The sequence below is a fragment of the Lissotriton vulgaris genome, chromosome 3_1, assembly GCF_964263255.1.
Source record: "Lissotriton vulgaris chromosome 3_1, aLisVul1.2, whole genome shotgun sequence".
Lineage (NCBI taxonomy): Eukaryota > Metazoa > Chordata > Amphibia > Caudata > Salamandridae > Lissotriton > Lissotriton vulgaris.
Window position 1 is genome coordinate 1,055,312,554 of NC_141689.1, and position 21,238 is coordinate 1,055,333,791.

At 43.3% G+C, this 21,238-nt stretch overlaps 1 protein-coding gene across 7 annotated transcripts in view; it reads left to right on the plus strand.

The window, feature by feature from the left end:
- Positions 1-21,238, plus strand: part of BNC2 (basonuclin zinc finger protein 2) — a 1,178,402-nt gene that overhangs the window by 1,117,531 nt on the left and 39,633 nt on the right. For 5 of the 7 annotated variants that reach the window (XM_086961473.1, XM_086961472.1, XM_086961470.1 and 2 more), the window contains one exon: positions 14,847-14,960. The exons of the other annotated variants lie outside the window; for them this stretch is intronic. In XM_086961473.1, coding sequence (XP_086817599.1) covers positions 14,847-14,960 — 114 coding nt within the window. The remainder of the gene's footprint in view (positions 1-14,846; positions 14,961-21,238) is intronic. 7 annotated transcript variants of the gene reach the window in all.

The window sequence follows — 21,238 nt, forward strand, 5'->3', positions numbered from 1 at the left end:
GACTCTCCATGTTTCCGTGACTCCAACGTCCCACTTCCTCACCCGGGGCATGGTGTGTGCACCTAAAGGTATTCCGGTACTCCTGTGTCCTACGTTCCCCTTCACTGAAGGTGACGCGAGGCACTTCGCCACACCCTGTACTTCTATCTTCGCGCATTAGCCTATTGCTGTTATCAGTAGGACAAATGTCTCTTCTGCTTTCTTGACTTCCTCTCTCCCACTCGGGGCTGCTTTCACCCGCTCCACAATGAGAGAGAATCTTGTTATCCTGCTCTCTCCACTCGGATCCCGTTTCTAAACTTCTATTCCGCGCTTCTTCGGCAGCGTCCCATTCTCTCAGGTATTCCCTTAATTCCTTATGGGTTTTCGGTTTAGGACCCCTCAAATCCATTGACCCTCTTCGACCTCGCTGTTCTACTCTGGGACCCGTTGCAGAATCTAATGGGGTACTCCGACTTATTGGCGCTCGTATTTGCCTGTGGGTATTCATTGTGGCATTCCTATTCTCTGCTCCTTCACTGTCCCATCGTGCCTGTTCATCCTGCTGGACCCCTTCCGGGTTGTAGATTGACACAATAGGGCCTATGGTGACCGGGACCTGTAAAGCGTCCGGCATTTGGTACGACCTAGCGCATTGCGTCTCTGGAGCCTTCTGGACCACAAATCTTCCCACTACTCTCTGTTCCGAACTAATTTGGGGTATCTCTTCAGCCTTGGTAGTGTCCCACTCTGTTACTGGGATCGACTTATATTCCCCAAACCTAGTTCCGTCTGTTTGCGGTAATATGGGACTCGCAAGTTCCCCACTGTATGGAGGTGGTCTGTCTGTCAATAGCCTCTCTATCAGATCCTCCTCCGACTCGCTTTCCTCATCTTCCTGTTCTAGAGGTTTCCTTTCTCCCGTAACTTCCAACATCGGGTACAGTTTATCTGCTTCTATCTTCTGCACCCTCCATTTCTTAGCTTCATCGTCCCATTTAGCTTCCTGCACCGCCTTTACCGATCTTCTCACTCTTTCTTGGCGCCTTTTTACGCCCCTTTCGTGTGCCGTTCTAAGCCACACACCAAGAGCTTCAAATTGTGTTGGCCTCGGTAGAGGTCTCATTGAAAGCATTGTTGCCTTCAGTTGGTTCAACACTTCTAATTTAAACGTTCCGAATCTTGGGAACGCCAGTTCTTTTTGCCCTTCAGTTAGCCTGTGCCACTCGGAAATCCATAATATCGAGTGTAAGCCTACATTGACTGCCATATGATATGCTGGTGTGCCTTCTGGTGGAGCTTCTTCTCCGGCATGTAAATTTCTCCTTTTCTTTTTAAAGATTTTTCCTAAACCCTTAAAACACTTCATTTTGATAATTTACAATATGTCTTACTTATTTGGGTCTTGATAACAACCACCAATCCCTGTGCGACTCTCGCTAATCCCTATCTCAGTACAGTTCTATGTTAACCGACCAATCTCAGCGCAGCTTTACGCTGACGTCACTTGTCCCTTCAGCAGCTTCCCTCGTTTCTCAGCTCGTTTCACGATCTCACATGCGTTTTCATTCATACATCGAAAAATGACTACTTCCGTCCAAGCGATCACTTTTCTCTGACTGTACGGCCACAGTCTAACTGTAATTGCTACCTCAACTGGCACAGCGTCTTTCCTCTTACGGTCGGACACTTGCCTCAACTGATAGGTTACTTACACACAGTAAACGTACGACCAGCGTCCGTTACTCATTCACTCACACATACGCTCCCCCTATCATCTGTCTGTCGGGAAATCAATGGTACCTCATGACCCCCTTTCAACGGTAGACAAATTACTCTGGGTGTTCGATACACCCGAACCACTTAAGTCCTCTGGACATAAGATTTTATCCGGTTGCGCGCGCTCACAACCTTCCCCCACTCACACTACAGGCATTCAACTCCGCTTGACATCATAACACAGGAACAACATAAAACACCGCAATCTTACAACGCATGACCCTTATACTCACTCTCGACCGATTCTGCTGCTTTTCTCTCGGCGCACCATCAGCACCGTCTTCGGCTGCGATTCTTCTTCTGGTCGACGATGACTAGGGACCTTGGGGTAAACTAACCTGGCCTAGGTCGTCTTCCTCAAGAAGATAACCATCATTACTCTGCTACCAACTGCGGGGAATGAGATTTTGATATCAATTTATAAGTATGATAAATTTAATAAAGAATCCCATTCATCTGTTTTGGACCGCTCGTATCTGTCATTGAGGAAAGGACCACCCCCGCCTTGGTTAGACAAACCCCATTAACTGACGCCACTCGGAAGAACCACTTACAACTGATAGAGTTTTAAGAGTTTATATAAAGATTAATTTGGATACGATACAATCCACTCAGGATAAAATCTCAAAGTATACAAAATACAAAATCAGTTTCAATATCAGCCTCTTAAGCTTCGGTGTGAAGTGGTTCCTTCTGCGTCATCTGCAGTAAGATAAAAACAATCATCAAGTTAATCTGTCCCTACTCTATGCTATGTGTCAACCCTACTTCGCCAGTTTCTTCCCTAAAAAGGTGTCAGTAGTTTGACTTCTAATGAAGTTCAAACTCTCTTTTAGCCTCTAAAGGAAATCTTAAGTTTCGGAAGCAGTACCCTCTCTGCCTACCCATCCGTTCTCTCTAAGGGTCCTCGGCCTACTGCTCCCTTGCGCTCTGATGTCTTAGCGCATCTGCTCAAGGCATCTACCCTTGTCTTTGCTCTCGCCTTAGCCTAATGCTAATTGCTCTGCTCTTCCCTGATTGCTCTGATTGCTCTGATTGCTCTCTCCTCCCCGGGGTGCTGTCCCTAAAATACACAATCACCGTGTGGGTGGAACGCCCCTTGACGCCCACCACGGACTTCCCCCGATGATGTCAACTTCCTGCTTCTTCCATTGGTCCATTCCTTGCGTCGTTCGTTAAGTTGACCCTTCTCCTTTCGATGTCATCTTCATCATCTCATCGTCGACTTTTATTGACTCTTTCAGATCAAGTGTCATAGAAACTTAGACAAGGTCTTAACTTATCTGTACACTTCTTAACCTTCTAGATCATGTGAATGGTCTTGTCAAAACATAGTCCACCTCAACAAAATGTCTCTCCTCACGTTCGAGCAACAAGTTCCGTCCGGCATTGTCACCTTAAATCTAACAAGTGCTAGACTTCTCGGCTCTCACGTCCACATCAAGCTATTTACGACTTTTACAAGCCCTCTAAATTACATTCATGTGACTATGCTCCTTCGAACTCTTGGTCAGTCAGGTTACAAACACAAATGACCTAAACTCTTCCAACATTCCTACAGAAAACCCTCTATACAGTATAACCTTTGGCATACATTTATATATTCGCACTTTAGCAAAGCCCTAGTTATACTTAAATACATTCTACATCAATAATATGTAATATATAGAATACAACTACATAGAATATAACTTATGCATTCTCCTTGGTTACATTATCATGTACGTTTATGCTTTTCCACATTACAATTCTCGCCGCTTCTCCCTTTAAAGTTGTACACGTACACGAATTCTACTGTGCGCGTTCTACATTTCATAAGCATTTCTACATTTCTACATCTACCCATCATGTATACAGGCCTTCTAAATCTAATGCATTTTAACATGTGAATACATTTACATTTCCTATAGCATGTTATCACATTCGTTGGCTTTTATGCTATATTTGTCAACTTTATATTACGATATACGTTTCATTCCTACGTTTATAACATATACGTCTAAATATGGTTACGATATACTTTGCATTCAAATTGCGCTCTCTCACTACTAAAGGGGGAGCGCAGAGTTAGGACCCCCACGATCATAGAATGGAGCCATTGATGGCTTCCATCTCGTCTTGTTGAAATTTATGGCCCTATTTGAACCTAATAAATCCTGAGTATCATTTCTAAATAGAGGTGCTGTAAATAAAAGTATATTATTTGAAAGTAGAATACGAAAAAAGCATGAGAACACAAGCAAAAAGCGTCCAAGTACTCAAAGGTGAGGTCCAAGCATCTATATTTTTGTGACTGGTGCTCTACACTTTCCCAGGGTTACTGTGGCTCTGCATTGCACTTAGATGTTTTCAATCCAGCGAGTCCTTCTGCAGTCACTGGGACATGTCTGAAGAAAGCATCCGCTGCCCAGGCCATTGAATGCATTTGAACTACCAGGAGTGATTGATTGTGGGCTACAGATGATAGAAAGAGTTAGAAACTTCCCGGGGTGTTTTCTCCAACCTTTTCTTTGTCTTTTGCTTTTCTTTCGCCCATATCTGCTTCCTCTCTCTCTCTTTCTGTATCTCTTTTCGCCTCCTTTTATCTTTCTTCATCAAGCTCTCTCACTATACCTCTCTTCCTTTCTCTTTGGTTCTTTTCTTCCTTTGTTCCTCATGTTTGCGGAATAGCTCTCTCTCTGGCTGCCTTTGTCATGCAGCTGTGCATGTAATATTCTGATACTCTCAAAGCTATCCAATACATTGTCAATGTCATTCTTTCTTTAAATGTTTTTTATTGTGCTAATGTTTCTCTACTTTGTTTTTGCTTTCCTTTCTGCCTTCCATCGATTCCCAGTATCATGCTTCTCCTCTCGCTCTGCTCAGCCCTTTGGCTTTCTTTCCTGGTCCTCTTGATTTGGTTGTGAATGTTGCTAAAAATGCCAGAAAGAAAATATAAAACAGTCGTGGGGGACTTGAATGCATTTGTTAGGAGTCAAGACAGTTTGTTAGATCCTTGTGTTGTCAAATGGTCAGTTGATTTTTGCCACCGGATAGTTTTTGCCAGTAGGCCTTACTTGCGTAGTTTGCTTTGGTATTCCCCTAGAAACAATCTGTAAGAAAACATTATAAATTGAAAACTTAGCTGTCTGCTGGAGATAAATAGATCTATCCATTACACCAATGTGGAAGTGGTGAGATGCGAATGCAGAGTGCTGCTTAAGATACAGTGAATTCATGAGTATATATGGGGGCAGACAGAACAGATGTGAGAAACAGATTTATATAGATTGATGATTGACATATATATATATATATAAAGAGGCCGAAGGACGATAAACTGATGAGGGATTGCCGGGTTGGAAGATAGACAGACGAATGAGGATGTTGGTGATAAATACACACACACTGATATGTAAATAACACAGGAGGTAGCTAGATATTGAACGCCAAACAGAAATATGGCTACACAGATAGGAAAGCACATAGACAGGTAGGTAAACACATAGAAGGCAGGTGGAAGACAGCCAGGCAGACAGACCTTCAGATTTGTAGGCACGTAGATAGAAAAGTGGGCATATCCTTAGAGAGATGATAGGTAAATATTCATCGAGCAGATTTAGGGATGACATATAGCAAAATAGACAGTAGTCAAGTGGACAAAAAGAGACACATAGCCAGGAAGACAGATCAACTGAAATACAGGCACAATGAGGTGTATAAATTGACAGACATACAGTTGCAATGAGACGTACAGATAGACAGGCAGAGAGACAGGTAGTCACATTAAGGCATATAACTAGATAGACCGATAGAAAGTCAGACAGACACTTTGAAGTGTATGCTTAAGGAGACACTTAGATTTAGGAAGAGCGCTAGGCAGGTATTACTCAGTTTGGATGGACAGTTGTGTGAATAAATAAATAGACGGACAGGTAGAAAGGTGGGTAGGTGGTGTTTAAAAAACAGATTGCTATGTAGTTAGGCGTGCTTAAAAAAAGGCTTGTCTTAGACCTCAGGTGGAATCCCTTCTGTTGTTTACTGACACTGATACAGATACACCTGTTTCTAGCCCCTCGGGGCATTATATGTGTTTCCTTTTGCTTTTCCTTATTCCTGGGCTTTTTCCAATCTGTTGACATGAAGTACGGTAACTATAAAACAAGTACGTGTTCATCATCAGGGTTATCACATGATAAATCACATTTCCTTAGCAGTAAAGCCTAAATCTGAAGATAACCTTTAATTTGTAGGGGAGCGTTTAAGAAGTGAGGTACCTAGCAGGGAGAAGGATTAATGCAAAGGCGCTGCTGTCATTTAACAGTTTTTTCTTGGCTTCATCTTAAATGTGCCTCAATTGTAAATATTTGTTTCACATGGTCCCAAATAGAATTTCCAACTCATTGGCCTTTTTTGATCACTGCATCTGGATAAGAAAGTCCCAATGCAAGTTATGTTTAACTTGCCATATCCCTGCAGATGCAAAAAGCTAATATTTATGAGTAGGGGCGGAGTTAGGTGGTTTGATAAACTTCTGATAGGACAGCATTGACTAGTATTACCTGTCAAAATTTGTTTGGGGAAAAATTGTAATGCTCTATTTGTGCATTTGTCAACTAGCTGCATGCATTTATTTGTGTCTGATTTGGCATTTACCTGCCACCCCAGAATAAGGAGCTACTAAAAGTGCCAAAACCTGAAATAATCACAAATGTGGCTCATAAAAGAAGCACATGTCGCCTGCTAAATGCAGCCACTAACTCCATGGCTAAGTTTAGAGAGAAAAGACTGCTCTATAAATGTCTGATACATCTGGCTACATGCAAGTGGTATAAATGGGGTGTGTCCTGCAAATTGCTTTTACCCTTTACTCCCTACCTGTCTAATTGCTGTAAGTCTGATTAGTGCATTGACAGGTGTGTTCTGCAGAGAGCAGGCAGAGTGCTGTACCTCTCTGTTCAAGTACATGCCTCTTGAATCAATTTCCTGCAACAGAGCCCTCCTTCAGCAATAGTGCACCCCAGCAACCTATCTCAGTAACATAAGTCTTCTGCAGCTTGTGCCTGTATAGTGAGTCCCCATCAGCCTCCTCAAGCAGCATGCCCGGTAGCACAGCAATGTAGCACCATATTCCTATAGCAGAACCTTCCAACAGCATGTTTCGGTAAAGAGAGTGCTCAGCAACCTCCTCTATTAGGATAGCCCTCTAATATATGGTCATGTGGCAGAACATTCTCTATCAGCATGTTCCTGCAGCAGACCCTTCAAGCAGCCGATTCCTTCAGCGGAGACCTCCAGCAGCCTGTCCGTGTCCGAACCCTTCTGCAATGCAGCGTGTTCCTTTATGGTGAGTAGCATGTCCCTTCAGCAGAGCCTTCCTGCAGCCAACACCTGGAACAGAGCCACCCTGATGGCCATAGGTCGTTCTCCAGCGCAGGCCACTGCTGCTGTGACCACCCAGGACAGTCCCTGCTGTCCAGCCCCAAAAGAAGCCCATTTTGAATGGTAGTCCTGCAGATAGGACCACAAAGCCAAGAACGACTAGCATGGCGAGCGCCTTTTAGATGTACTATTCTGAGGCAGAAGGATTTTTCATGGAATCCATTCCAGTATGCAACCAGGGCATTATCAGGAACTAACCGCAGAACTCTGCCGACGGGTGACCTGACATCTGTGCTGATGAAGCTGCAGTGGGACGCCTGCACAAGACATGGCCAAGTGTTGTACCCAGGGCTCGATTCGGGGTACCACGCAGGTGGATGGCGTCCCCCCACTTATTTTACCGGGGGGCTGCCAACCCCCTGCCAAACAGCTGGACTTAACTCTTTGGCCTCTCTGGGACGAGGAGCTCGGCACCTTTCATGACGTCACTTCCGGTGACAGCGTCCCCCCACTTCTTTTTTCAGGACTTGTGCCCTGGTTGTACCTGAAGGTAGGGGCGGATTACTAAAGCGGGCGCTCGAGCAATTAGCCAGTATCCGAGTTCCAGCTGTGGTCCCCTTTTTTGGCCAGCGTGGTGGCCGATATGAGCTGTGGCTGTGCAGTTCAGATGCCCATTGGGGGCCTGAGCAGCCTCAACTTACTAGTTCCCTTGTTTATCTTAGTGAAGTTAAGAAAGCATGCCTATTGTGGGGAACCCCCTCCTTCTTTTTATAACACTTAAAACACTGAAGCAGTGTTTTGATAAAAGTCACAATCCGCAAATCTGGGCTACTTTTTATTTAGGGTGCCCGGGCCAATTTCTGATACCATTCCAACCCTGCCTGAAGGAGACAACTTCTTTCATTTTGAAAAGAACAATTGCCCGGACAAAAAACAATCAGTCATTTTCCTCTGTTTATTTTCACGACACCGATGAGAGGCTAATTCCAATAAATGCCGCGTTATATGAGTTTTTCAATTAATTTGTTTTACACATAATCGAGCCATTGACCTTTCGATTGTTGCAGAGGTCCGGGCCGTGCAGACACCGAGGAAGCACTTCATGGAACTGCAGCTGCAGCACTTCCATTCCCAGGCTGCCTTTGTGGGAGTTGCTGATGACGAACCTTTTATTCCGTGTACTGCGAGCAGACACTCTTATCTGCCTATTTTTGCACTTATCGCTACTGCTTTTCTTCATCCTAACATAGTAAATTAGTCCCAAGGGTTCGCTTTTTAAGTTATTTTTTCCAGCCACGAAGTAAACTAGGTTTTTCTGAAGATAGTTTTCTGTTTTTGCAGCAAAAAAAGAACGAATTGGATACATGAATAATGTAGGCAAAAATATCTGCTTGGGGTTGTGCATAAATAAATATATAGCAACTGCTTACTCCGAGTGAGATCTTCCCTTTTGATTGCTAGTTAAGTCAGTCCAGATTGGAACATGTAAACACCTTGATTTCTATGGAACACAGACATCTGTATTTGGTTTATTAAAAGCTGCTGATGTCTACAAAAGTACATTTGCCCCTTCGTGGGCCCCTGGGTCGCTGCATCCAGGGAGCGCCGACTTCCCATCCTGGAGAGCGTCGGGTTACCTGACTCCAAGCCGGGTACAGGTGTGCTTACATAAATTAACATGGCATACCTCCGACGAGCCACTGCATACATTAACAGGGGAGGTGAAGGTGTGAAAAACATGCTACCTGCCTCCTGTTAGCACCTCTTCTCCACAACCACTTCCAGTTTGCCATCATCCACAATGTGTGGAAAGTCACTCAGGTACCTTCGCAGCCGAGGCAGGCACTTGGAAAACAAAAGCCCACAGGATGAAACATTCGGTTCCAAGCGAGGTAAAATTCAGCTGCTCGCAGACAGTACCAGGCCCCCTTTGCAAGTAACTTCACATTACTAAAAACAATACTGGGGTTCCTGGCACCTCTTTGGAAGGCCTGTGTGAGGTAAAATGGACGCTGCCTAGATTTTAATCCGTGGTTCCGTTCTTTTTGTATTCATGCATTAGTTAATTCGTGTATGCGGCAATCGTTGGTAGAATTGGAGCCCGAAAATTGAGGATATGTTTAGAGATGAAACAGGCGTGTGTCAACCTCTGATCCTATTTAAGAACTGCCCACTCGGTCAGCTGCCACGCCACCCAGCTTTCCCAAGCCATGTTGGGCAGACTCTGTGGTTTAGAGGGATTTTATGTTCCCACAATATGAAACGTTACCGTGTCATTTTAGAATGCCCTACAACATTTTGCAAGTTCTGCGAGAATGTCCAAGTATTCTGTTTTACCCACAAACATGCCATTTGAATTAGCCTGACCGACACATCAGTGCCAAAGGTCAGGCAACAGCAGGGTCAGGGCCCTTGAGGCTCACTAGAGATTTAGAGGTCACATTGGTTATTCTATGGCTCATGCTGCTTCCGAGTGGATGTAGTTGTATATGGGCAGACACTGGTTCGCTGCTTATTCCTGAAATTCAAAAATGGCACAGTGCAAATGACATGGCTGATTTTGGAGTAACGTCCAAGTATCTCTCAAAAGACTTCCAAACCAAATTGCTCCTTTCTAGTTAGATAGTGGTGACTAGTGGATTTTGCACTGACATTGCACAAACAGGTGCAACCTCTTGTCATTTAATGTGGGTATGCATATTCAACTTTCCCTTTGATTGTGTGCATTTAACATTGACATTAGTAGCTTTTAGGATTTCCTAGAAAGTGATATTTTGACGGCTTGCAGAATTGTTGGTTACTGAATGTCTACTATGAAGTTGATTGAGTAAAATCTGAAACCTTTATTTGCAGCAATTTTTGTTGTTAAGTGTCATTGTTTTGCATGTAGCCTTTTTTGCCCCAGAGCTGGGCCTCGCGGAGGATGATTTCATATGGCCACAAACATGGCGGAGAAACGTGGGCTTGTTTCTGGTCATTGTCTTGTTCAGCTGCGACCTGTGAGTCTTATCATGTGATGGAAAAGGTCAAAGCATCTGTCACTTAATTTACAGGAAGCTTGCACGGGTAGTAACGAAATTCTGGTTCACGGAGCCCATTTATGGAAAGCCCTCTCTTCTGTCACCCATGCAGCCTATCCCTCATGTCTCTTCATTAGCTTCTTAGCCTGCTTGGTGCCCCAGTTGTAGAAGGGTGTCAGTGCCACCCACCCACTTCACTATAGCTATGACTCAGATGCTCTGAGGTCATCCAGATGGCTTGGCTGACTCTTTCCAAACAACCATCTACTACTAAAACAATAATCAAAAGCAGTAAAATGCTCTGTGATCCACTGTTTGATGGTCAACACATGTTCACAGTGTAGTGAGGTTTTGTCATAACTGGGACACAGGGAATTTCTCGGTTGCTGAGGAGTTTTATGCCAGAATTCAACAGCCACTCACTGCTGCCTTAGTCACAGCCTAATACCACCTACTGATAAATGATCAGCTTCAATATTTCGAGTAATTTAAAAAATACTCTCTGTTCCGCTTACCTGGAGATCTTCTTTTCCTCAGAAGCAAAGAGCTTGAGTGGCCATGCGGTTTAAGCGCTATGAAAAAAATGTCTGATACTGAGTAAGTCACTTTCAATAGAGCAAAAATACAGAACACATGTTTTTGTAATTTTCAAAAGAGAAGCTGATTGCATTGATAAATGAAGCGTTCTTCGGAAATTGAAGTCAACGGATGGAACTGGAAACGTAGCATCCAATGTAGTAGTACCTTTTTGAATGAACGCCCAGAAAATCATCGTAGTTGGGGAAAAGAAAGTTATTCTCCAGGTTATCTCTCTGCTTCATATAATGTCTTGAGAGGAGAACGGAAAGATGGGCATGGGAATGAAGCCTGGGGAAAAGCAAACGCAATCGCGGAAAAAGTGGAAAAGTCTGGTACTTAAACAATGGGCGTGTTGATCCTTAAAGCTCAGAAGGTGACTTCGTTGTCTGTGAATTGTAGAAGTACTGGAGCATGTTTTCTGTCACGTTTAATGGCCTTCTACCTATTCTTGTTAGAGTTTCGGATCTCCATTCACCTTCATTCAAATGCATTCCGGTTTGATTACAAATATTCATTTGTATTAGTCCATTCTAATTCCGTGGCTTAACTCCTTGTACAGATTGGTAACTGGCATATGGACACTACAAAGATTGTCCCTCCTCTCAAAATATATTTAACTTTGAGATAATTAACAGATCTGTAAGATACAACTCCACTGCTTAGAATATGAAGACCTAACAAGGTGTGCATTCGAAAATTAACAAGTGAATGTCTCCCTTTTTACCCAGTGTTTTTTCAGCAGCAGATTCAATAAACATATGGATTTAGACATCTCAAATACATGTTTTCTGGTCATTATCAGATAACACAGACTCTTCCCATGTATACGGAAACCCTCAGTGCGATATTTCAGGCCAACTTGTGAGAGTCTGAAGCAGGTACAGGGGATGTGGAAATATCCTGTGAAGTCCGCCAGTCAGACCTATGTTATGCGCATTCATTTCCAGAACTTCGCACTGTACAAAATAAAATCATGCTGCATTTAAAATACTGCAGGAAGGGCATTTTGCTTCCCTTTTTAACAACATACTCCACTTTCTTTGGTTTATAACAGTCTTCTTTGTACTTAAGCAGGCCAGAAGCACCATATGGATTGGTGTCAGAAGGCAGTGGTGTAGCAATGGTACAACGGTGCAAGCCAGGTAAATCCCCCTCACCCCAATCTACTGATTGGACAGTAAATTAAAGTCATAATTTGGGTGTTTTGGGCGCCTTACACCCCAGGGCCGCAGCACCACCACACCTGCTCCACTGTTGAAAGCCACATCCCTGTCCGAAGGACTTAACACACCTACGACTGCCTTAACTACCATAAGCACAGCCTATATAAAGGTCAGACGTCAGTCTTTTAGAGCCACTGCATCAGAGCATGGTGATGTGCACTCTTGTCATTTTATACTCAGTCTGCAACAGAAAGAAGGCAGGATGCCTAAGGTTAACCATAGCAGGGCCCGCCTAAATGAGCTCTGCGTTAGTTTTCAACCTGATTAGCAAAACCTTTTGCATGTCCGAACAAGAAAGTTGCAGAGTCCATTCCTGCATTCTAAGAATTCATTATGGCAACAGCGGATGACTTAAAAAGCAGACCTCCAGATGGCTCAAGCTATTCTACTTCAGTAACCTCTATCTGTGTCAGGCGCATAAAAACAGGGTGAAACTGTAGATCTGCCATTTTTTGTATACAAATGACATCTCATTCTACTTCATTTCTTGGTCATTTTGTTTTCACTACTTGACTTCAGTGTGTTTTTACTTGCCACCTTTGCTTTATTGTCCGTTCTTGTTCTGCGTTCCCAGCCATTATTCCTAAAGGTAGATTTCTGCTTTTTTTCTTGAAAGTCTTGTTATCACATATTGACTTTTGGAATTTAAGCTGGCAAGAGAGTGTTAAGAAGAGTGTAGTTCACTTGGCTTCCGGTCGTATCTTTTAAAAGGTGTGTTTTTAAGTTCATGTAAAAATTTGAAGTTGGTCAGTAGTGGGTACCATGGGTAAAAGCACCTGAACGCTGCCCTTCCACCAAACAGGCACTTTGCTGTGTGTGGTATCATACCAGATATTTTATTTAGGTAATAAGTATACATTAACTCCCTGAGATGCTCATCTACTAGTACCATACCTGAACGTGACTACCTCCACGTTGTTCCTTACGGACCCAGGAGCACAAGAGAAACTCAGATCTAGGACTAGCGAGTGAGAAAATAAAAAAGAAAACCTGATGCCAAGCCTCCCTGCCAGTACCAGAACACAAAGTGCCAACATAAATGGCACGAGAGGCAGCAAAAACACATGGAGTTAAGTGGCACGCAAAACATGTTTGCTTTTGTTTGCATATATTGTGACTACTGAGGAAATGTTTCTGTGTCTTTTTGGATGGCAGCCCAAAAATCTTGAACAGCACTGCTCGGTTTCCTGCTGTGTGCCCTGAGTCGGTGTGAAGCACACGGGGGTTTACAAATCACTTATGTTTCTTGTTACCTGCTGTTGTCACCTCGACTTTTCAACATTTGTCTGAGCTGTGATGCGGATGGTAGGCTTCAGAAACGTACATTTCTGCTTTCAATAGTATTCTTTGCCTACTGACCTCAGCCCAAGTCACATGTCACCCATGTATGCGCAATCCTTTACTTCTCCTCCCCGTCCCTCATTTGGATCACCCCACATCTCACCAAGATCCCCTGCACAGCCGTATTTCGGTGATTTTCTTTCCATAGGAAAGTTTGAGTTTATTTATCCCTTTTTATTTTTTCACTTATCTCCTTTCCTGTTCTGGTGCTCATATCCTCATGTACTAGTGTTTCCATGGCGGCAGACTGGCAGGCTTTCGCCACTCTCTTAAGAGAAGGAATCCCTTTCTTGCATCAGATCCTGAAAACACTTCTTCCTAAAGTCTCCTAGGTTCCTTCATGCCCTGGTTCTTGGGGTGCATACTGCTGCTGACTATGTGTAGCCTGTATGTACCCAGTGATTCAATTCTTGCCAACAAAATGACCTGCTAAATGGAAGACTTGTAAAAACTACGTGTTAGCTTTTGGATGTCTTCTTGTTAAAGAGTATATCTCTTTCTGACTTCAAATCAGCTTGATAAAAGCCCTACCTCAAGAAATTTGTTAGGCATGCAACCCTGTGCTTTTTTTCTTAAGAGTGACAGATTCTCTCTTTTGCAACTAAGTTTCTGGAAACTGAATTATTTATCTACGATGGCAAGTAATCATCTTTCTCCGATCGCAATTTTTATTTACTGCTCTAAGGTATGTTTTCTAGTCGTCGATGCAAAGGCAAGAGATGATCAGGGATTCTTTTTTAAATCTATGTGTACTCCACTGTGTCATTGTTCCAAGTCACTAGAGCTGTCCGGTTAGTACCCGCCTAGGTAAGGGTGCCAGTGCATTATTCTACCGGTTGAATTGACTCGTGGAAGAAGTACATCCGCGTTAGCATATTCTGGGCCTTCAGGCAGCAGCCATTTTGGAACATCCAGGTTTGCATGGGTGCTGTCATAGTAAAGGTTCACAATTTTGTGGGGGACCCTAGGCAGGGAATAGATAGTTTTAGTTTGCCTGTAATGAGATTCGATGCTTGTTTTGACTTCATGACTCGGCTTCATTCATTTTAAGTGTGCTTTGCTAGGCAGTGCGTTTAGTTAGCCTACAAATCTGCAAGAGCGAGAAGACACACTTTTAATCTTCAGTCCTGCTGCATCCGCAGGTTCTGAATTCTGTCACTTGGAAAGGCCCAAGAAAATACTTCTACAAAAGTTTAAAGAAAATGGCCCATGCCTGAACAGTGCAGTACTTGGGCCACAGATGGGCTTAGGACACCACTAGGCACTTCACACATTATTCATCATCCACTTGAACTGATCTGTGACGTGTTCCTCCCTATGGTGATTTCTATTTTAGGTGACTCGATTTTCTTACTCCATGAAGTTTTCATTCAGTAGTAGGTGTTGGAACAGTGTTAACATATCTCACATCAGTTGAAAGCTGTATCTCTCGACCTCCAAACCTGTGATGTGCCTCACAAAAGTTAATCCTGCATGCCATGTGTACCTACCATCAACCAGTGCATTTTCTGCACTAAGCCTTTGTCCCTTGCAGACTCTCATATTGGGTGTATTCTCTGCCTAGGTTTCGTCCATTCAGAAGAAGTGTGCGTGTTCTGCCAGCAGGTGTCCCCACACTCCATGAGGCCGTGATGAATCCGGCTCAGCCCAATGGTCCCTCCGGCCACAGCAGGAAAAGGTAAGGCCCACATAGTGTCCTTAATGTGGCCGAGGCACATAGAGCACCTCTCATGCAAGTGTACTTGCAATAAGTAGGAAGATCTCTGTGGAAATGCCCATGTTAAGCTGGCAACCAATTCCACCTCCTGTCCTCTTCCATGTTGTGAGAGGCTAGTGCACTTCCTTGACCTGCCTGCCCCGTATTTCCATGGCCAGCTCTATGCAAGTTCACTGACTTATTTTGTTAACAAGGTCAAACACAATATTGTATAATGTTTATATGCTGTGTGGGCTGTCACAAGGCAGGGGCATAGGGAGCATAGTTCCTGAAGCCCCACACTTTTCCAGGGACCCGAGCTCCTGCTCCATCATTTATTTAGCGGATTCAAAGAAAGCCTGCCCTGTTTAGTTATGATGAAGCAGTTACTACCACCAGGTGGTGCAGGTAGTATCTGTCATGTCGTCAATTTCCCTGCTAGAATGTTTTTCTTAAACTTAGAAACAGGCACTTGTCATATGGCTGCACCTCCTGAAGTAGTTGAACTTGGTCTAGCATAAACCTTTGACATTCCTGATTATAATGCGGTGCGCTCTGCCACTGTCCGCATAGTGGACGTGGTCAACCAGAATGATTTTCTAGAATCCCTATATTGATGAACAAAAGATGATGGTCTATGACAATCCCACAGATCATCTCATACCTTCTTCTGCAGTATTCCACATGCATGCTTGCCTTTTTCCTTCTGGTCAGTGATTCTCCAGCCGTGGCCATCAACAGGTACCCTTGATAAGTTTGAGAGCCTCAAGCTGACCAACGTTCAATGAACGGTGATCACATTCACTTCTTGCGAGCAGATTATTGTAAAAAATTCTTGTCAAGTTTTCTTTCTCATTTAGATATATTTTTCTTTTGAAACCCTAATGTTTTTCGATGATTGTCATTACATAACAGTATATGAATACATGAACCTGGAAAATATGGGTGGCACTAAAATAAAAGTGTCAGTGTGGTTTGCTGTGGTTTCATATTATCTCTTGGATGTTTTACCCAGCGCCATGAATGATGAGCAGTAGTCCATTTGTAAGAAAAGAGTTGAAGGAACAGTTGGCGATTCATGAGGAATGTTTACAAGATGTGATTTCTTGAGTGCCCACATAAACTTCCGCCTTAATCCTGCGTGTAGGTATGGCATGCTGTGATAGCGGCACTTTATTGACGAAGGTTATGGCCTTAAAGGTATTTTTTGCTCTCCGTCAAGAAAATGCAAAGTTCATCGACAAAATCCTTTGTTGAAGTGAAAAGCTTTGTCTTCTCTAGGAACACTAGACATAGTTGTAGAGCCACCATCAGTGATCGAATTCTGTCCACAATGGAACATAAACCTTAGTCTGGTTCATCCTACTTGGTTTTAGCCACTGTTGCAAAATGCGACCTGCTTGATGAATTTCCATTACGCCTTGCTCCCTTGCCCTCTTGACATGAGAAGTACATCTTAAGATCGAGGAAGTCCTTCAACTCATTTAATTTAGGTTGATTCTTAAATTAGGCAGCTATATGAAAAATATTTCATATGGTTATGCGTGTCCCATCTGCTGACCAAATATGAAGACTTTTGTAGAGACACCGCAAGAGCAATTGATTAGGTTTTTAGCAGTGACAGAACTACAAGCCCAAAACTTTCAACTCTAGGACCAATGCGGGAATCACTATCCCATAGTTTTGATTTATATTAAAGGTTTGGTTTATATTCAAAGTCATTTCAGAATTGTACTTTAGCTCAGACCTCTTCTTTTGTATTCTCCTCTTGAATGTTACTGATGCAGATAGCTAGCTTGGCTCAGCATCAAAGTTTCAGACTTTCTGAACCTTATCAATACTGCGGTTCTACTGTTAGTCTGCTCGGTAGACATAGCTTCTTGTCTTGTGCCTTCACTATCCATTGTTCTCTTCAGTGCCTTAAAAGGTGTCGAGTTGAGAGCAACTTCGTGTCATCTGGTGCACATTTTGTCAGTATCCAAGACCTCTGATGATGCGCACAATTATGCCTTTTCTAGATCTTTTCTTTATTTTGTGTTTGCAGAGGGCTGCTTGCCACTGTCTTCAGATGTCAGGAATTAACTTTTTTTTAGGAATTACCCTGTTTCTCATGGATTTAAAGTGCTTTAAAATAGGAGGTCCGGAGTATGCATGTCTGATGCTCTTCAAAATGTGCAGTTGCTAAGGGGTTGCATGGTACTTACATTCTAGGTATCATACTCAATGGAGAGATGGAAGGACAAATAAGACCTGTACTGCATATAAGCAATGAATTTAAGGAGAGCAACTTAAAGTTCTTCATAGTCCTTTGATTATCTGTATGGTATGCTTTAGTAATTTGTACTAAGCGTGTACACGAATGTGTGCATTGAATAATAAATGTGAAATGCTTTTATTACTGCTACAGCCACAATTTGTGGAATACTTGGGGATGCAGTATTAGCCATGAAGCTGTAAATTTGACAATTCTGGAATAAGATGGATGCTCTCTTTTTAACTTGGGTTGCAGAATGTGATCCATGCATCACTTCCATGTGTCATATCAGCGTTCAGTGATTTCTCAGGCTTATTTGGCATTTCTTTGCTCTGGATTCTGTATTCACATTAAGGTGCTCTCTCCCCTGTGGCAGAAATGTTTTGACCACTTTGGTGCTGTTTACTCCTAGTTGCTAAAAAAGCAACTATCCTATGTTTCAACTGTCTATTCATCTCTTGGAAAATACACCTAGCCCTGTCGAAAGATGGCTTGCACAGTTGATAATTTTTTAAGGCCCTAATATCCTCATTTATTTATTACACAAAATTACCCTTATTCAGGGCATCTGTGAATTTCATCATTCATTGGTATTTGTTCACAGGATAGACATTATTGGGTTACAGCAGTTGGTCTTTCTTTGTGTTCTAGAAATGTGATCTTCTTTTACTTAAATGTCCACCAAGTAAAAACCACTTAACAGATCCAACTAAAAGAATGTAGTTGTTTCATAATTTTTTGTAGATTTGGGGTATTTATCGGTATTTATTTCTAATGAAGATTTCATTGACCCAAAGGAAAATATATTCCTCTAAACATCATATTTACACCATTAAAAATGTTTATCTTAAAAAAAATACTTACAGTCACATAAACGTTGTTGTCTTCAGGCATACGTCATCACGTGTGTCTTTGCAATCCATTTGTTCTGTTGACATGTGCAGATGGTCGTCAAAAAGTGACCACGGATTCGACTAAGCAGTTGTTGGTTTTTTTGGATCAGCTTTTTACAGAATCACAGACAACAGACCTATCTTCTGATCTATTTCAAAGAAGCTTCAAACTCACTTTTTCCCCCTTCTCTCACCAGTGTATCCCGCATACTCCGCATGCAAAGTCACTAAAGCACTGATCATTGATACTTATTTTTGTATGCCCTAGTAGCAGTTTGCTCATCTTGTGATATTTAGTTCCGTAACATATCACTTCTAGAAAAACATCCATAGACACCTGTGTGGATGTTGTGCATTTCGTAATCGCTTCCCCTGGGACTCGGTACGTTAAGAACCAAGAAGTATCTCTTGAGGCAAACACATTAGTGCATGCATTAGCGCCCTGAAGGAAATATGTTGATGACTTCTTTCATAGACATGTATGTAGCACTGGTTGCAGGTTTTGATTTGGTGTTCAGATTTTCTGTGGCATGATAGTTAATTTCAACAGATGCACTTTTGCATGGGAAGAGAATTGGCTGAAGTGACCTTCTCTGTTGGCTCTTTGTCCACTTGAACCCTAGGCCTTAACTAAAGCTGCTCCTCGTCCACCTCCCCAGAGGCGCTAGGTTCTCTAGGAAGACGGTGATTGGCTGTCATCTTTGGAATACAGATAAGGGCTGAACAAGTTGTTGCAGTAGATGGCTGAGGAGCCAAGGCAAATTCGATAGGTCGGACCATATTTGTAGAATGGGGCAAGTAAGAAATGAATAATGTTTTAGACATTGAGCCAAAGTAATAAAACATTGCTTAGGAGAAAGAAACACCACTGCTAAAATATGCTGTATTAGCATGGAGATTGTGTTTCTTTTCGTTGACTCCATTTGTGGAAGAGTGCAAAAGGTTCTGCACCAACAATGAACCATGCATTGCATTTGGGGGAACGGGACCCAACTCTACGATATGCACTTAGCTCATCCTTGTTCGCATTTTGTTTGGTGTTCTTCATTGTACTTTACAAGAAGAAAACCAACTTAATGAGAGGGCTCTGGGAGCGCCAGGGTACACCCTGGTGGCAGACTCTTTTGCTCCTCAGAGTGCTAAGCATACAATGCCGGGAATGCTGTCCGACCGAGCCTACACACATTAAACTATATCACAAAACTATCGACTCCCGGGCTGCCAGGTTGGAACGGGGCCCTTGATCTCAGAAGGAGGTGCGTGTAGCGATGCATTATTGATGCCTCTCGGAATGAAGATTTCATGAGGCACGAGGGGCGGGCCGGGTACGGGGGGGAGGGGGGCACAGCGCGGCCTCAATCGAAGTCTCAGGTGGGCCTGCCCGCCAGGGACAGGAGGCACACTCGGTCTTCCGCCTTCTTAGCCTCCCCTGTCACAAGAGGGGGCGCCGCAGGGTCAGCCGGCTCACCAGTAATTGTGTTTTACAGACTTTCTGAAGCAATTGGCTCCGTCAGTCCCAATTCAATAAAAGTGGAGTGTGTGTGCGTGAGGGGAGGGGAGAGCACTTGTCTATGTTCTTTTTTTTTTTTTTTTACTCGAAAATTATTTCATTCAGCAGTCTGTCTTTTTTATTACCGGGACTTGACACCAGCACTCCAACCCATATTAGCATCCATTTCAGCAGTTCAGTAATGGTATTAAAAAAACACTTAACTTCAACAGTGAATAGTCCTGTGACAGTATCATAAAAATCTGCATTGGGAAAAACGCACTCGGGTGTATTTGTTGGAGCCTTTTTTTTAGCGTCTCGTTTAACAATGCCATGGCAGCGTCATGTGGTGAATGCGACGCATATTGTGGCTGCAGAAAGGATGCAGGCTGGGGGGGGGGGGGGGGGGGGGTCAAATGTGGTCGAAGATGACGAGCTGGATGAAAGCGAGAGAGAGAGAGTATTTCCTGGTCAAATGGGCTTCTTTTGACAACCTAGGAAGAACAGGCACATTCTAGCAGGCATTCAGGGGGATTCTAAAAGATCCCATTCTGCACCCCAACACTCCCCAAAACATGGGACGGGAGCCTAACTACCCTGGCAGCGGTGTCTTTTCACAAAACGACCGCATTAAGCCCCACATTTTGATTAAACACCGAGTAATTAATCACTGGAAGCCATGAAGCAGTTGGCAGGGCCCAAAGCTGCAAAATGTTTAAGACATAAAACATTACCAAGTAATTAGAATGCGCTCCTCTCGGAGAAGCGGCGCCTTCAATAAAGGGGTAAATGATGGCGTGTTTATTGTGGACGTAGGCAGGCGGCGCAATATGATAAACTGCAGGAGACACATATCAGTAATCATCCACATTATTAGTGCCATTAATCATAATTCTAAAAATATGACAGCAGCCAACTTTCTCTGACCAGCTCTGCCTTGTCTGCCGGCCGATATAAGTCTGCTAATAATCTGCAGGGCCCCTGTGCCTGGCAGTTTGCATTGAGAATGGAAGGTTAATTATATTTGAGCTGCTGATTTCTTCCCTCCGCGGGAAACGCTGCACATTCGGGCGATCCCAGGAGCACGGCGGCTGTTAAGTCGGTAAAAGTCCTTTATTGAAATTTTCTTTGCTGGTCAGGAAGGAGCACGCTGCTTCAAATGAGATCTGGAAGTGGCAGGCAGGTGTGGTTGCTAATTCCGCACTACCGGGGCACCAAGGTGGTGCCTCTAGGTTTCTATGCATCATCTCTAGTGAACTAGCACACAATGCAGGACTATTAGGGGTTCAGCAGCGATACCGCTGATGTCTCTGAGCGCCATTCTAGAAGACTGCTTAAGTTGCTTAATCCAAAGCAAAATGCATTTTAAGATTGGCTGTAAATTTGTAGTCCTGCACAGAACTTGATCTTGGAGAGTCTAGGGAAGTAAGACCTCTAAGGGTCCTAAATGTCCCACGTGCAATTTATGCCCACTGACACTTTAAAAATCGTGGGACAGATTGGCGCCAAACTTGGCAGTGTGGTGTTAGGAGATAAGACTTTTCAAACACATTATAATTAGGTTTGACATCCACACACCGGTTTGTGAACTAGTGTGCAGATTTTGGGCATTCCTTTCAATCAT